The following is a 14,737-nucleotide window of genomic DNA, read 5'->3' on the forward strand; positions in this document are numbered from 1 at the left end:
ACTTACTAAATTTCCATTGATTCAATGGGTCTACTCTAAGACTAACAGTTTGCTTTATGCCAATATAATTTCACTAAGTTTAGATTTTAGTCCTAAAAATGTAATTCTTTATACAACACTGTATTACTAAATTCAAAGCTAAATACCCATTTTCACCCTAGGATTTTTTCAACTGTTATGGTGGGAACTCTCAGGTGCAATCCACAAAATGCTGCAGGAGGTTGAAATTTGGTCCTCTTCCATTGTACTCCATTGTGTTTTACCATTATTTCAGCCTTTTTTCTTTTTAAAATAATCACACCCATCAAGAATACTATTGAAAAAGTCCACAATGCAGCAATGCTAGAAGGCCTAGATCATATGATATAAAATAACAAATCATATGAAAGGAAACATCCTGTGAAACAGTAATTTGTTACTGAATATCAGTTTTAGCTAGAGTGGTCATCCTCTTGAAAGTACTTTAAACAGATAAGTGATTATTGTTTGTAAGATTTCATATGGAAAGCTTATTACATCTCTGTTAGTCAATTTATTATTGCAATTCTGCAACACATTTTCTTTCAGAAGCTAAGCTCTGGGAGGAGGATAATAACTAAGTAAATATTAACCATAAAGCATGGCTTTTGAAGAACGACCGCTTCTGAAATTTTTCCATTCATGTGCTATGAAAATAGATAGAAGCCACCAGAGAGCAGGCACCAGAATCAGAAGTAACCTCCTACCTATTGTAGAATCCTGTGCATCCTAAAGGACAGAATCCTATTGGACAAGGAAGACAGTAAGAGGAGGCGGGAAGAAAATGTCAATTCCACTGGTATCAGATATGAAAACTCAACATTGCATCTTGGGTTATCTTTTGATGCATAGCACAAAGGTTCTGGACAATATTTCTAAATATGTTTTTACTCATGATCTGCCTCTAGGTAGGCCAAAGATATTTTGCTGCATAATGCCATCCTTCTGCCTCCAAGTTTTGGTACATAAAACTTTGGTCCTCAAACTGCCTTAGGCCAACCTCCTTGGATTAATGCATGTCTGCAGCTGCATAGACACAAAATGTTTGTGTGGACGGTCAATGAATGATGACTTACTCTTTCTGTTACAAACTTTCAGTGTATGTACATTAAGTTCTTGATAATTGATAGAGGAAGGCCTGCCTAGGTCTAATTCAATTATCCTGTTCAAATCAATAAAGAAAAAGAGAGAGGTTTTGATAGATTTAGGAAAAAGCAGAACATTAATGGAAATTCTGTTTACAGTTGTGACTTGATTTCCCCGCTCCTTCCTGAGCTTCAGATTTCCTACTACATGTGAAGTAAGAGGAGCTTACCAAAAAATGGATTGAATGGAGGAGAATCAAGCTAGACTTCTTTACAGAAAATCAATCTAGAATGTAAGTGATGGAAATCTTCACTGTGAATGCAAGCTGTTACCTGGTAAACACTCTTAGAGATAACGGTATGAAGTTTTATTGCTCCTGCACTATAACTATATAATCATTATTGCGGCTGTTGTTGTTGTTATTTATTCACATCTTCTTATTGATCAAGGCAAGGAAGATCAACAGATTGAATACAATATCAGCGAAAAACACAGGCCAATAAACAAGTTTAAAAGAATATACAAGACCATTACAAACCATCAGTCCATACTTTAAAATTCATAATCTAAAAATCATCTGGATAAGCCTGCCAGAAGAAACGAGTCTTTAATGCTGTTTTAAATTCAGACAGCATATCCAGCTGTCGACTTTCTTCTGGCAGGCTGCTAAAGAAAAATGCTCTGGGTGACAGTTGCCAACCTAGTCCTGGCTGACTGGAGTAAAGGCCTCCCCCACTAAGAACCTGACTGTACCAGGCAGATTATACAAGAGAAGGTGATCCCGTATATAACCTGGAGCCAAACTATGGAGTTTTAAAGGTAACAACCAACCCTTTGTATCTTACCCGGAAACCAATTGGCAGCCAATGGAGATATTTTAATATATGTATAATATGGTCACTCCTAGATGCACCAGTATCTACTCTGGCTGCCATGTTTTTAAGTAACTGAAGTTTCCCAATTTGGTGCCCAATGTAAAGAGCATTGAAAAATTCCAGCCTTGAGGTTACCAGTACATCCACTGCCATTTTTATTGTTCTAGAAAGGAATACAGATGGCATAATAACCCAAGCGGATAATACATACTCCTGGTCATTGCATTTATGCAAGCTATCATTTGCCAGAAGTACTCCCGGGATATGAACAGTCTTTCAGAGAGAGAGTAACCCTACTGAGAACTGGTTTGGACCTTTAACAGCAAACACTTCTATGTTATCTTGAATCAGCATCGGTTTGATGCTGAATCCAACCCATTACCTCCTCCAGGCATTCTTTCACACTATTCTTAGCTGAGGCTGTTTTCAAAGGCAGAGACAAATATATTTGGGTGTCACTCACCACTAGTTAGCTGTTCTTGGAATTATCTCAACACTAGCAAAATATTAGTACAATTAATACAAGGAAAAAGTCACATCAATACTGAGATGTCAAAATGCATGTCCAATGGATTATGTACAATGAGCACTGGAACAATGAGTATACAAGTACTGAATCACACTTACGCAAACGTATCAAAATAGCGTTTCCACAAATGATATGAGCTTGCATTAGCAGAAGGACACAATTCAATGCAACCCTTGACAACTGTCATTTATGTATTGCATAGAAACTCATGAAATATTATGATTTATATCATGCGTATTGTTATCCAGACCCCTCTCCCCCACAAAGTTCCAGACCATGCCTAAGACATCTTGAAGCAATGTCAAAATGTTATTGCCAACATTTTTAAAGTCTTATGGCATCATTAAGATACCAGTTCCAGTATTTTTCTACCTTCCTTCTCATAATACTGCTTGAAAAAAGTTGCTTCATTCTGCTACGCAGCAGGGCTAGCCTGAAATGATCATGGCCTTGAACACAGTCTGTCAATTACGTAAGGGCAACACAAGGAAAGGAAACTGGGCAGTAAGGTGTTAGCATGTCAAAAGGCAAACAGGAAGAATAATGAGAAGGAAAAGTAATAGAACTAAGATAAGAGAAGGGGGCCCTTCCTTTGTGTATGGGAGCACATTCTAGGCATCCGGGAAAACAGTAGAGTGGAAAGGGCACAGCCAAGAAATACGACTTTGGAAAGAAGGAACTAATGCAAAGATTTATCTAAAAAGAAAAAAGAGCATTACAGAAGGAGGCAAGATTCAGATGAGTCAAAGTTTAAGTCATATGCTAAAGCAAGAATAAAACAAGCAGAAAAACTGGGTAATAGAGTCTTTTGGAAATAATAAAAAGCTAGGGATTGAAAGAAAGAGAGATGCCAAACAGGAACAGAAGCGAGGGTCACTGAATCCACACTCTATCAATTAATTTACATCCTGCTGCTTCCCAAAGAACCGAGGGATTAAAAAAATCATAGGGTTGGAAGGTGCCATTAAGAGAAAGGAGGAATATATAACAAACAAATGAATTAAACATACCCCCATTCATCTGTTTCAACTCTCTGCCACCACACCCCCTCAGGCTTTCCAATTCCCTTTGACAGTTCATTGTATAGTATTATAATACTCTTCACATTTATATCTTACCCTCACACACTTAACCTTGTTGCGGCATGATTGTGATTTCATGCACAAAAATTATGTTCAAAGGAATCCTAAGACTAAGTTCAGGCAGTAACTACCTCAAGGTTGCCCAGTGCAGTCCTTGGTCATGAAACCCTTCAGAAGACTTTTTTCTCCATGGAACACTAACTGATTTTCCCGTAGAACCTACATCTGTTCCTAAGTATAGTGAACCCACAATGTTCTTCCTTCTTTCATATACTTCTATTGTCTGGGTGTTTTGTATAATATAGTGTGTTTGGAAATAAAGAAATTCAAATTTTGTTTTTACCTTGAATTTCATTAAAATATTCATATTGTAGCTTGGACATTTTAGAAGTTTTTAAAGGATTCTGAAGATTATTCATGGAACTCCTATGATGCTTTTACAGAACCCTAAGGCTCCACGGAACACAGTTTGGGAACCACTGGCCTAGTGAACCCAACTGTGGGTTAGTGGTGGAAACACACACCTCTTTTGCCAAAGTCCTGCATGCTAACCACAATATTGTATCCTAATACAGTGGCTGTTAGGCTTTGTGCATGTGAACAAATGCACATACATGTATCTAGAGCAGGAGTCCCCAAACTTTTTAAGCAGAGGGGCGGTCCACAATCTTTCAGACTGTTAAGGGGCCGAATTATCATTTGGAAAAAAAAATACAAATAAATTCCTATGCATACTGCACATGTCTTATTTGTAGTGCAACACCACCAACAACAAAAGAACAATACAATATTTAAAAATGAAAACAATTTTAACCAACATAAACCTATTAGGATTTCAGTGGAAAGTGTGGGCCTGCTACTGGCCAATGAGATAGTCAAGTTAATTAGGATTGTTGTTGTTGTGTGCCTTCAAGTCATGTCAGACTTTGGCTGAGCCTAAGTCTAAAATTATTTATTTACTGTATTTATTTACTACATTTATATCCCACCCTTCTCACCCTGAAGGGGACTCAGAGCAGCTGTATATACATACAATATATTATATTATTAGCATAACACAATATTAGCATTATATATTACTATATTGAACTATACCACTATACTATTATATATGCAATATATAACATATAATTAATATTATTATATGGTATTACTATTAGTATTATATTGTAAAACATAAGATTATTATCAATATTATATATATATATATATATATATATATATATATATATATATATATAGAGTATATTATTAAAATTGATATAAAATATTATATTATAAAACTGAGGACGGGGGCCAGGTAAATTACCTTGGAGGGCCGCATCCCGCCCCCGGGCCTTAGTTTGGGGACCCCTGATCTAGAGGGTACCATCACCATTGGAATCCTCGGAAATATAGCCCTTTTACCTCCACCTATACCCAGCCACAGCACTTTATTACTGGCCCATCTTATTAGCGACCTTGCAATATATTGCACATGTATAAATTATTGCCTTGCCTCCAACCTTTGAACATGCCCATTGCACCTGGCTATTGTTTACTGGTTATAGGTTGTTGTTGAGTTTATGCTTTTATGATTTTTATATGTTTTAATGAATTAATTCATTGTAATTGAATGTATCTTATGTTGTTGCATTTTATTGTTGCATTACTGGTCTTGGTCCCCATGTAAGCCGCCCCGAGTCCCTTCGGGGAGATGGGGCAGGATATAAGAATGAAGTTGTTGTTGTTGTTGTTGTTGTTGTTGTTGTTGTTGTTGTAATTCTGGGACTGTTATGATGAGCACCTTCAAAACATATCACACCTAGTCCATGCACCTTAAATTTCTGCCCACATTGTCACTGGGATTAGAGCATGTCTAGATTCACTGCCATCTCATTACATCCCTAAGCGAAAGACTAGCCTTAATCCCATTAGCCTCTTTGATTTGCCTTGTGGAGAGAAAAAGTGGGGTATAAATAAATACCATCATATCTTTTTCACCCAAATCTGGCACTCTTACCATCAGAACACCCTGCACATTGTTTATATGGGATTGCTGAGATGACTGTTGCCTTATATGGCTCCTACATTCTTTCACAAGCACTAGCGGTGTTCTTTGCTGAATGTTGAGTCTACATTAGTTCTATTTCTGCCTTCAATTAATTCAGTAGCGTGAAAGAAACTCCTATTGACATAAACAGATACACAGTTGAGCCTGCTGTTATATAAATTCAGCAATTATTGAAGTGTATACAACAGTAAATAATAACACAGCAATTAAACAGCCTACTGCAGCCGTAACAGTTATTTTGCAGCTTATGGAAAGCAGCACCCAATGCAAATGAATCATACCTCATCTAAACCTTGAAATGCCATACAGGAAAGAAAACAGCACCAGATAAGAAGATCATAAAACAGAAAAACTTGCCCCTTTTCTCCTCTTTCATTCATTTTTTACAGGCTGAGATTTTTACTTGTGCAAGACAAATTTCACCTCCATCTCTTACGTCTTCAGGTAATTTTATCCCCTACCTTCTCCATATACTGAGAGATGGGGTGATACTCCAAAGCTGATTTGGGGCCTGTGGGGCTCTGCAGGATGCAGGGGAATTGCCCACCCTCCTCATTCTGCTGACAGAAGCTATTCAGATAGTGGGAAACATTACCTAAACCCAACCCATAGCTATTTCAGAATAGTCTCAATGGGAATGCGTAGTTGATCATATCTAGCCTTTCAGTATGAACAGAGACATAGAATGCCCTAGAAGGGTTTATCAGCACAAGCAGACATGTAATAATTTCACTCCTATGGCTGTTCAGCTATGTATGATTTTAACCCTGACAATTAGCCTACGAGTTGATATGCTCTACTGTTGGAAACCCCACTGAAAGGAACCGGTCTTACACCAATGGGTTACTTTAAGCATTGTGAATGAATAATCTGTGTGATGAAAAGAAGATTTTGTGCAATCTGCACAACATTTATAGCACTCCAAAGAAAGCAATCAAAGCAAGTCAATAAATACTAATATGGCTGCTATTGCTCTTGTTACAAAAGGTTTCCTAGTGAGAACCCACACACAATCTTCCTGATGTATTCCATTACAAAAAATGGCTGTCAAGGTAACAGAGCTCCTTTTAAAATAAGATTTATAAAATCCTACCAACCCTTGATATGAGTTATTTTGGCTATACTGAGGGCATGACAACCCATACATATTTGGAGGATTGCAGTTGCCCACTTCTGCTCTAATAGGCTTGGGTTACTTCTTAGTGTTTTCTGGATGGGTAAGATCTAGCTTAAATTAGTTAGATTGATAGGGAGATTAAACCTGTGCTGTAACTGAAACAGATACAACCAAGTCTTTAACTATAGTAATGCTTTTTCACATTAGCTGCATTCATATTAAGTTAGATGAAATTTAAGTATCACAGAAAACAATGAGACAAGTAGGATACTACTATTATTTTATCTCAATGATTTTAAAATGCTATTCTGCACACACTTTTCAGGAGAAAGCCCTTCTGAATAAAATAACATTTCTGAGGAGGCATATATACAATGGCACTATTCACTTGAATCCAGCCCAGGTTATCTAATTAAAATTGTAAACATAAAAAATAGAACTTGCGCTTGAGAGCATTACAACTGAAGTAATTTACCTGCTGGTGGTTTTATGAATGGTGGTGGAATTAAAGGTACAATAATGGGTACGTTCCCATGTTCTTTTGATCCTGCTGGTGAGTCTGAGAGTCCATTTCCTGTGGTAAGCCCTGGATAGTTCGGATGTATATTGTATGGTGAAATAACACTGTCTTCAGGTAATTTTGGTTTTGGCAAAGAATTTTCTGTGAAAAAAAAAACCAGACTAAATTACAAAACATATTGAAACTATTAATCAGATACACTTCTTTGGGGCAACTCAAGTAACTACAAAGCAGGTGGCAAGAGGTTTTTTGGCCAGAATGGGTTAAATAATAGTAATAATTATAATAATAACTGTATCCCCTACCCACTTCTCCCTGTAGCTTGAGGAGGGTTACAACATCGCTAAAAAACATGATAATCTAAAAACATTATATAAAATACACATATTGAAACATTTTTCTATAAAATACACAGAACAAAGTTTAAACATAAGACACAACTTTAAAATTAATGATTAAAACTAACTGGGTAAGCCTGCCAGAAGTGATAGGTCTTAAAATGTGTTTTAAATTCCAGCAGCTCATTTAGATGTCAGAGATCTTTTGGCAGGTAGTTCCACATTCTTGGGGCAGCCGATGAAAATAATTAATATAAGGGTATACCATGCCAATGGATTTGGGACTTTCTTTCCCTTTGGTTGCCAACTGTAGCCGAGTTTTGTAAAACCTCTTCTCCAGAAAGTTTCCCAACTTTCAGGACTAATTGTAGGATACACAGCAAGCTGCTGGAAGAATCAGGGATTTCTGATTCAAAGAGAAAGTGGATCTTAGCTCCACTACGCACATATGTAGTAATTCGGTACATCACTACAGAACATCCCGTTGCATTGATAGAGAACTCCTATAATATCTTATCAAAAAATAAGACTACTGGTTTACTCTCAGTTCAATGGGAAGGTATACCCAAGTCAGTGGATGTCTAGTGTTATGCAAAAGGATTATGTAGCACCTTTAGTTTCCATACAATATTTTATCAGATGCAGTGCCCTGTTAGTGATGCAGGATTCAAAAATAATATGAAACAGTCACAAGCTTACATGTAAATTGCAATCTGGATTCTAAAAATCGACAGCAGGTGACCACACACTTATCAAATATAGCAATCAGTCCTCAGTCTTCTTTCAAAACAACTTCTATCCCAAAAGAAGATTTTTAAAATAATATCCAATTACAACAGGCCCATTAAAACCACAGAACGTTCATAATCAACGGGATCAAAATGGCTCCCTCAATACTGTCCTTTAAAAAGCAACTGAAGACCTTTCTGTAGACACAGGCATATGGAGAGGAGGATACTTGATATACTTTGCACAAATGGACAAGAAGAGTTTCAAACTCTAAACTTTTTAAATCTTTTAAATATGAAATGGTTATAATGCGAATTTATCAGTTTCTCTTCAATTCACTGATTGTCTTTGTTGCTTGTGTAAATGTAAATTGGGTTTTATCTTTTGGTTTATGTTATTTTGTATTTTTATACGGCATTGCATGTTTGCCTCTCTATATGTTTTCAGCCGCCCTGAGTGCCCACCAGGGAAATAGGGCGAGATAGAAATAAAGTCTCATTCATTCACTCATTCATAAGTGTTGACCTCCATTGTTCCTGATTATTCAATTGGCTTACTCTAATTGGAACCAGCAATTGGATTTAAGCAATATTATAGTAATACTAAAGTCAACTTTTACAAACATTTGTTTTCAAGGCAACCTGTTTTTATATTGATACCTAGATATAATTGGAATGGAATATTGTGCCCTCCATACCCCACACAAATTGTTTCCATTAGCCTTAAAGCTCCCATTAGCTTTAACCAGCATAGACAATGCAAAACATCTGCATGATCATGATAAATATCAGAGCCAGAGAGCCTGCAAAATCATGGGGGGGGGGGGGGGGGACTTGGACAGTGTAACTGATCCTTTATTTACCGTACTTTCTTACTTATTTAATGTATTTCTGTATCACTTCCAAGTTCACAAAATGCTCCTGAGGTGACAAGTAAATGCAAACCAATTGAAAAAAAATGCAAAGATAGAAGAACATTTTAAAAACACATTAAAATATTATTTAAAATCTCCTGAGCACACACCCGAAACTCTTAAAAATGACTATTTGGATTAGATGAGAGTTGTAGTTAGTGTCACAGGTCAGACGCCAGCCAGTAAGATAAATATAGTTTATTGAAAAATAACTCAAAAAAGCTCAGCACAAAGTCCAGAGAGCTCACAACACTTTAACTTCAGTGTGAATTAACAGTTCAGAGCAAGAAACCCCAAAAAATGCAAACCAGAATATAATCCGGATTATCCGGAGATATAATCCGGATTAAAACCAAAGTGTTCAGAAACAGCTCAAAATTGCAAGGCAAAGTCAAAACAGCAAAATAAACAAGGGCAAGAATTCCCAAAGGCTCAAAACCTCCCCAAAACCCAAAAGTACAGTAAAAAGCGCAAAACTAAAAGAAAGCCCAAACTGGGCTAAAAGTTCTTCGCCAAAAGCGGCGCAGGCAAATAATGTTGGAAAACGCTGAGGTAATGGCGATGAGCCGCTGCGGAGTCGAAAGCCAAGCCAGACGTCAGGGGAACGAAGCGTTATAGCAAAGTCAAACCGGTCCGGAGTCAGGATTGGAGAACAGCGTCGAAGTCGAAGGTGAAGCCAGCGGTCAGGACCAGAAGTCAGCCACAAACACGGGAATGATGCCAAATCAAGTTTAAGAGCGAAGAGATATGCCAAGTTGAGTTCCGGTCAAAGGTCCAAAGGGTGAAGTCGTCACAGTGAGGTCCACGTTGCGGGATAACACAAAGAGCCAAGACAACGGAGGCGAGCAGCAGCTAATGCAAAATAGTAATAACAATGCAGTCCACACAGAAAACCCACACAGTTCCAGCCCTCCGTTGTAGAATAACCCGGATCAAACTTACATCGGTTGCAAAGTCCCAAGCCAGTCTTCGGAGTCAAATACAGGAAACCCAATGGCGCCCAACAACACCTTAGAATCATAGAATCATAGAATCATAGAATCATAGAATAGTAGAGTTGGAAGAGACCACATGGGCCATCCAGTCCAACCCACTGCTAAGAAGCAGGAAATCACATTCAAAGCACCCCCGACAGATGGCCATCCAGCCTCTGCTTAAAAGCCTCCAAAGAAGGAGCCTCCACCACGGCCCCGGGGAGAGAGTTCCACTGTCGAACAGCTCTCACAGTGAGGAAGTTCTTCCTGATGTTCAGGTGGAATCTCCTTTCCTGTAGTTTGAAGCCATTGTTCCGTGTCCTAGTCTGCAGGGCAGCAGAAAACAAGCTTGCTCCCTCCTCCCTATGACTTCCCTTCACGTATTTGTACATGGCTATCATGTCTCCTCTCAGCCTTCTCTTCTGCAGGCTAAACATGCCCAGCTCTTTAAGCCGCTCCTCATTGGGCTTGTTCTCCAGACCCTTAATCATTTTAGTCGCCCTCCTCTGGACGCTTTCCAGCTTGTCAACATCTCCCTTCAACTGTGGTGCCCAAAATTGGACACAGTATTCCAGGTGTGGTCTGACCAAGGCAGAATAGAGGGGGAAGCATAACTTCCCTGGATCTAGACGCTATTCCCCTATTGATGCAGGCCAGAATCCCATTGGCTTTTTTAGCAGCCGCATCACATTGTTGGCTCATGTTTAATTTGTTGTCCACAAGGACTCCAAGGTCTTTTTCGCACACACTGCTGTCAAGCCAGGCGTCCCCCATTCTGTATCTTTGATTTCCATTTTTTCTGCCGAAGTGAAGTATCTTGCATTTGTCCCTGTTGAACTTCATTTTGTTAGTTTTGGCCCATCTCTCTAGTCTGTCAAGATCGTTTTGAATTCTGCTCCTGTCTTCTGGAGTGTTAGCTATCCCTCCCAGTTTTGTGTCGTCTGCAAACTTGATGATCGTGCCTTCTAACCCTTCGTCTAAGTCGTTAATAAAGATGTTGAACAGAACCGGGCCCAGGACGGAGCCCTGCGGCACTCCACTTGTCACTTCTTTCCATGATGAAGACGACGCATTGGTGAGCACCCTTTGGGTTCGTTCGCTTAGCCAATTACAGATCCACCTAACCGTAGTTTTGTCTAGCCCACATTTTACTAGTTTGTTTGCCAGAAGGTCGTGGGGGACTTTGTCGAAGGCCTTACTGAAATCCAGGTACACTACATCCACAGCATTCCCTGTATCGACCCAACTCGTAACTCTATCGAAAAAAGAGATCAGATTAGTCTGGCATGACTTGTTTTTGGTAAATCCGTGTTGACTATTAGCAATGACCGCATTTGTTTCTAAGTGTTCGCAGACCACTTCCTTAATGATCTTTTCCAGAATTTTGCCTGGTATTGATGTGAGGCTGACCGGACGATAATTGTTTGGGTCGTTCTTTTTTCCCTTCTTGAAGATAGGGACCACATTCGCCCTCCTCCAATCTGCTGGGACTTCTCCCGTTCTCCAAGAACTCTCGAAGATAATTGCCAGTGGTTCTGAAATAACTTCCGCTAGTTCCTTCAGTACTCTTGGATGTAGCTGATCTGGCCCTGGGGACTTGAATTCGTTTAGAGTGGCCAGGTGTTCCTGGACAACTTGTTTCCCTATTTGGGGTTGGATTTCCCCCAATCCTTCGTCCATTCCATGTTGCTGAGGTTGAAAATGGCTTTCTTTTTGTGAGAAGACTGAGGCAAAGAAGGCATTAAGTAGTTCTGCCTTTTCCCTGTCCCCTGTCGCCATCTCCCCATCTTCTCCTTGCAATGGCCCTATCGCCTCCTTTTTCTTCCTTTTTCTACCAACGTAAGCAAAAAAGCCTTTTTTGTTGTTTTTTATGTCCCTGGCAAGCCTGAGCTCATTTTGAGCTTTAGCCTTGCGAACCTTTTCCCTACAGGAGTTGGCTATACGTTTGAATTCTTCTTTGGTGATTTCTCCCCTTTTCCACTTCTTGTGCATGTCACTTTTGAGTTTTAGCTCAGTTAGAAGTTCTTTGGACATCCATTCTGGCTTCTTTGCATTTGTCTTATTTTTCTTCTTTGTTGGTACTGTTTGCATTTGAGCCTTGAGTATTTCACTTTTGAAAAACTCCCATCCATCCTTAACTCCCTTGTTTTTTAATATCGGCGTCCATGGAATGCCGCTCAGTAATTCCTTCATTTTTTGGAAGTCAGCTCTCTTAAAGTCCAGAATGCATGTTTGACTTGTCTTAGTTTCAGCATTCCTTTGTATTGCAAACTGCAGGAGCACATGGTCACTTGCCCCTAAGGATCCAACCACTTCAACTGTATTGATCAGGTCTTCCACATTTGTTAAGATTAGATCAAGAGTTGCTGATCCTCTTGTTGCCTCTTCTACCTTCTGGACCATAAAATTATCTGCAAGGCAAGTGAGGAATTTGTTGGACTTTGTACTCTTGGCTGAGTTTGTTTTCCAGCAAATATCGGGATAATTGAAATCGCCCATGACTACTATATCTCTTCTTTGTGCCTGTTTGGTCAGCTGTTGACAGAAGGCTTCATCAAGTCCTTCATCCTGACTCGGAGGTCTGTAGTAGACACCCACGACAAGATCTTTTTGAGTCCCGGTTCCCTTGATTCTTATCCAGATGCTTTCAAGCTGGTTTCCCGGATTACAGTCTTGCATTTCTTCTGCAACGTAACTGTTTTTGACATATAAAGCTACTCCCCCTCCTCTCCCCTTTGTTCTATTTCTGTGAAAGAGGTTATAGCCCTCAATGGTTAAATTCCAGTGATGGGAGTCATCCCACCAGGTTTCAGTGATGCCTATGACATCGTATGTGTGGTGCTGTGCTAGGAGTTGGAGTTCGTCTTGCTTATTTCCCATGCTCTGAGCATTAGTGTAAAGACATGTAAGTCCCTGTGACCTCCCCTCAAACTGTTTATTTGGGATTATTGTGCTCTCTGTACTTGGTCCTTGCTGTGTTTGTGCAGCCCTCCGTTTAGCCTTTCGGCGGTTCCCTGTGGTCGTGGGTAATATAGTGTTCGCCAGGCTGTTGTTCCCCTCCCCCAGTGGATCTAGTTTAAAGTGCCCCTGATGAGGTTTGTGAGTCTGTGTGCAAAAAGATGTTTTCCTACTTGTGTGAGATGCACCCCATCGCTTGCCAGTAGTCCATCCTCTTGGAAGAGTAGACCATGGTCAAGGAAGCCAAAATGCTCCTCTTGACACCATTTTCTGAGCCAGTTATTGACCTGTACTATTTTTCCGGCCCTTGTAGAGCCGTGTCCTACAACGGGGAGGAGGGATGAAAAGATCACATGTACATTATACAGTTTTAGCTTTGTTCCCAGAGCTCGAAAATCATTTGTGATCTTTTGAAAAGTATGCCTAGTGGTGTCATTGGTACCTACATGAATCAACATAAGGTGGGGAGGGTGATGGGGCTTTAGGAGCCTGCTGAGCCTCTGAGTGATATGGTGTATTTTTGCCCCCGGGAGGCAGCATGTTTCTCGAGCCATCCCATCCGGTCTGGAAATGATGGCTTCCGTTCCTCTAAGGAGGGAGTCACCTACTACCAAGACCTGTTTCCTTTGAGGATTGACAGGGTCCCTTTTGTGCAAGACAGTGTGTATGTCCCCTGAAGAGTGTTCCTGTTGAAGTGAATCATGTAGGTGTAAAGTGTTGTCCTCCTCCTCAACATCCCCAGTGCATTCATCAATGACAATCCATTGAGATACATCCGAGAGCCCATTACTCTCCCAAGGATGTTCCTGTTGCTCCTGGTCTATGATTGGGGATGGAGCATTTGCATGATTACATAAGTGTGACTGTGGTGATGCACTGTCCCCGTCAGGGCTATCCCCTGCGCATTGATCCAGGGTGGTCCACTGAGTGGTATCTAAGAAACTGTGGTCCTCCACAAGATGTGTTTCCTGATTGTATGTTAATGATGTAAGAATTTCAAATCTGTTGTGTAAATGCAGCTGAGCAGAGGAGTTCTGCGGAGGCTGCCTGGTCCTGCGTCTCCTTCTATGGGTGACCTCCTTCCAAGCCTGAGGGTTGTCTACCTTTGAGTTGATCTCCCCATAAGGTTCCTGATCATGGTCTTGGTGGTGTTGGTGTGATGCAGACTGCAGATCTACAGCAGCGTGTTGTGCAGTGTCCAAGAAGAGCTCGAGTGCCTGAATGTCCTTAAGGATCTTAATACGGTGCTCGAGCTGTTGGTTCCTCTGCTCCATCAGAGTCATCTGTTTGCATTTGGAGCAGATGTAGTTGTCTAGTTTTTGTGTGAAAAAGCGGAACATGCCACAGCTGGTGCATGTGCTGGGAATGTTTTGCTTTTGTTGCATCTCTTGGTGAGCGTGGTGGCCAAGTGGGATCTTTGTACAGTTAAGTAATATGCACACACTTTATGTGCAGACTGCAACAAACCACCTCTTTGTGTATTTGTTTATGTTGCTTTGTTTCCTGTATGTACTGCAAAGGATAGTTAGTAAAGGTGCCTTTTTC

The 14,737-nt window shown here is 40.0% G+C and overlaps 1 protein-coding gene across 2 annotated transcripts in view; it reads right to left on the reverse strand.

Annotated features, from left to right (window-relative positions):
• Positions 1-14,737, reverse strand: part of sobp (sine oculis binding protein homolog) — a 199,101-nt gene that overhangs the window by 156,584 nt on the left and 27,780 nt on the right. For both annotated transcript variants that reach the window (XM_062980188.1, XM_003215610.4), the window contains exon 3: positions 7,236-7,421. In XM_062980188.1, coding sequence (XP_062836258.1) covers positions 7,236-7,421 — 186 coding nt within the window. The remainder of the gene's footprint in view (positions 1-7,235; positions 7,422-14,737) is intronic.

Source organism: Anolis carolinensis, chromosome 1 (assembly GCF_035594765.1).
Source record: "Anolis carolinensis isolate JA03-04 chromosome 1, rAnoCar3.1.pri, whole genome shotgun sequence".
NCBI classification, from domain to species: domain Eukaryota; kingdom Metazoa; phylum Chordata; class Lepidosauria; order Squamata; family Dactyloidae; genus Anolis; species Anolis carolinensis.